The sequence below is a fragment of the Neophocaena asiaeorientalis genome, unplaced genomic scaffold (genome assembly GCF_003031525.2).
Source record: "Neophocaena asiaeorientalis asiaeorientalis breed wild unplaced genomic scaffold, Neophocaena_asiaeorientalis_V1.1 scaffold54, whole genome shotgun sequence".
Lineage (NCBI taxonomy): Eukaryota > Metazoa > Chordata > Mammalia > Artiodactyla > Phocoenidae > Neophocaena > Neophocaena asiaeorientalis.
This window is the reverse complement of record NW_020174938.1, coordinates 1,151,501-1,151,891: the sequence shown is the minus strand read 5'-3', so window position 1 is coordinate 1,151,891 and position 391 is coordinate 1,151,501. Positions and strand designations below refer to the sequence as shown.

Below are 391 nucleotides of genomic sequence, written 5' to 3'. Positions count from 1 at the left end.
GGCAGGGGCCCCTGGAACAGGCCCCACCCAGGCCCAGCTCCTTGCCTGCTGCTTAGGGTCTCTCAGCAGCTGCTACTGCCCTCTGCTTGGCCCCAGACATGAAACTACCCAAGGGGGTCAGGAACCCTGTGTTCTATGGGCAGCAGCCAGAGAAGAAGGTGCAGGTGCCCTCAGGGCAGGAGATAAAGCAGACCCCTGTTGTCCTGGCAACAATTAAAGGTGAGACCTGGGCTTGGGCTCATTTGTCTCTCTGCAGAGCTGCTGAAGGTGTCCTAGCCTTCCAGTCCTGCCTCCTGCAAAGCCCTTGCAGACTCTCCTCAAAGCCACAGAAGATCAGCACTTCCAAGCCAAACTTTGCAGGCGGTATTAGCTGCTGGGAATTTTTAGGGGC

General features: G+C 57.5%; 1 protein-coding gene across 1 annotated transcript in view; it reads left to right on the top strand.

Annotated features, from left to right (window-relative positions):
- Positions 1 to 391, top strand: part of CIMAP1C (ciliary microtubule associated protein 1C) — a 3,434-nt gene continuing 3,043 nt past the window's right edge. Inside the window, exon 1 of the mRNA XM_024761831.1 lies at positions 1 to 219. Within this exon, the coding sequence (XP_024617599.1) occupies positions 99 to 219 (121 nt within the window). The 5' untranslated portion in view covers positions 1 to 98. The remainder of the gene's footprint in view (positions 220 to 391) is intronic.